Source organism: Fonsecaea pedrosoi (genome assembly GCF_000835455.1).
Source record: "Fonsecaea pedrosoi CBS 271.37 unplaced genomic scaffold supercont1.6, whole genome shotgun sequence".
In the NCBI taxonomy this organism is placed as follows: domain Eukaryota; kingdom Fungi; phylum Ascomycota; class Eurotiomycetes; order Chaetothyriales; family Herpotrichiellaceae; genus Fonsecaea; species Fonsecaea pedrosoi.
This window is the reverse complement of record NW_013550610.1, coordinates 1,595,694-1,597,834: the sequence shown is the minus strand read 5'-3', so window position 1 is coordinate 1,597,834 and position 2,141 is coordinate 1,595,694. Positions and strand designations below refer to the sequence as shown.

Sequence of the window (2,141 nt, the reverse complement as noted above, 5' to 3'; positions counted from 1 at the left end):
TCGTCCCCTGGAACCGGAGTAACTCAACATCGTTGACGCGTCTCTCAATCCAGGAAACATCGGACACGGTGCTCTTCAGGCGCCAGATGGTGAGCTCCACGGGGCACGGTGATCCCAGCGCTTGTGGTGATGACTGGTCAGTAGTAGATGCTGGATATTCTGGACGATTCTGAGTTACCACCGTCGGCTGGAAGCCAATACCGCACCAACATTCGAAAGCATTCGCCATCCTACTCCGATGCTTCTGCGGGAGAAAGGCGTGCGCACCGTGGATAACGACAGAGGTGGAAAAACACCGACAGACAACAATCTCGACTGGGGCGTCTTCGTCCAAAGCGGCGCCGATGACGAAACTCAGTCGACACCGACGCCAACGCCAACAAGAAGCACAACAGAAGTGCGGCAAGCTGGGCGGCCTGTGCTGTGAAGTAGATGTTGCTGACGCAGCAGACGCCGCCGCTGCGGACACTCTCAAGGTTAATCTCAAGCAAGGCGTGCATCCTCAGTAGCAGCTTTGTCAAGAATTCGTCCGTTGGCTTCGACTTCGTCTCTCTCCAGAATAGGACCAAATACAGTCGGGAGCAGGAAAACAATTGAGGGGCACACCAGCCCTGGGTAAAATCCGACAGGGTTCACGGTTGAGGTGTCGTCCAACCAGAGTTGCTCTCCGAACCTTTTACATCGACAAGCTCGACCTGTCAAGAAGTGTAAGCGCAAGACAACCATACATACCCATGCATACCGTTTTCAATGTCATGATGAACAGGTTTGAGGCGAGGAGAAGTTCGCGCTCCTAGAGATGCGACGGGGACACCCACGCACGGCCTTTGGAAACGTCCACAGACACCGATTTGTACTGGTTTGGCACTGTCCAACAGTGTCGTCGAGCGAGCAACGGCTGGTCCGCGAAGGATTGACAACGAGCACAGTGCGAGCGACGAACCTTGACAGCCTTCTTCTCAGCAGGCTTGGCTTCCTTCTTTACCAGCTTCACCGGACCCCGAGGGACCTAACCACGGTAACTCAGTATGAAATCATCAGGACCATGTCAAGACGAGACTGTACCCCTTGGGCTGTTGGGAATCACCCTTCTCGACACCCAAGTCTTCAATGCCTCGTTGAAGAGAGAATCGAACTGCGTTTCGGAGGTGACAGTGATGTTGTTGTTTACCTTGACGTACTTCTCGATGGCTTGTCGGCTGGAGTCAGAGTCAGCAGCTGGTCTAGGGGTCCGGAGGGTCCCGGCGACGACAAGGTATAGACGAGACACTCACCTGCTTCCACTGCGTTCTTTGAGCTGCATGTCCAAACGCGTCAGCATCAAAGCCACATGGATTTCTTCTTCACGCCTGCCACTTCCTTGTGGGCAGCACTGTACACATGCCCGAGGCTGGTGTGATGTGGAAGATACGCATGCGAGCTCCCAGCAGCGGGAGCGCCCGGGTGGTCCGTCCGTCCGTACCCTGGCTGTTGCGGGAGAAAGAGGATGGTTGTTGGCACAATTCAAACGCGATAGCAGAGTGTAAAGACTCCTGCTTGACAATTGCACCGTCCAGGCTGACAGCAGGGTGTCCTGCGGTGCCTCAAACAGTCGGACTACCCGCCGGCTCCATTGTGGGCCACAACAAGGCACCTGTCTGCAGCAGCCGTGATGGTACCTGGACCGCATAGCCTACATCAAGAATCGCGTGCGTGATTGGGGCGGAGATAGTGAGGAAGAAATGCTGCTCGAGTCTTGGGCCCGTTTCGTTGCGCGTGATCCTCGACCACCACCGATACTGTGATGGCCGTGGGAGCAGATGGCTTGCTCTCTGGACAGTTGCAAGTCAATTGCATTGTGCTAAAGTGTCTGCTGGGCCAACAGCACCATCCGAGTTGACTGTATGGTGCATCACTCACTCCACGGCCGCTTTGAAACCTGGCTAGGTCAGGCCGGATATCCGAGTTGTGGTTGCTTTGATACAAACCAGACAGAACCATCGAAAGACTCGAAATCCGTCTCACAAATTGTCTCTATGGCGCCGACAAACCTTTAGAGAGGTCTCGCAGCAAGTTGATGCCCTGCTAAAACAGTCAGGATTTCGGAACTGGTAATCTGCCACACACCAGGATCAATTTCGTTTGAATCCAGGATCCAACTA

General features: G+C 54.5%; 1 protein-coding gene across 1 annotated transcript; it reads left to right on the top strand.

Annotated features, from left to right (window-relative positions):
- Positions 1–238: 238 nt before the first annotated feature.
- Z517_09413 (uncharacterized protein) lies at positions 239–427 on the top strand (the record flags this gene model as incomplete). Its single annotated transcript, XM_013425323.1, has 1 exon — positions 239–427. One exon carries the CDS (start codon positions 239–241, stop codon positions 425–427), a length of 189 nt encoding a protein of 62 aa, XP_013280777.1.
- Between the last annotated feature and the right edge of the window lie 1,714 nt (positions 428–2,141).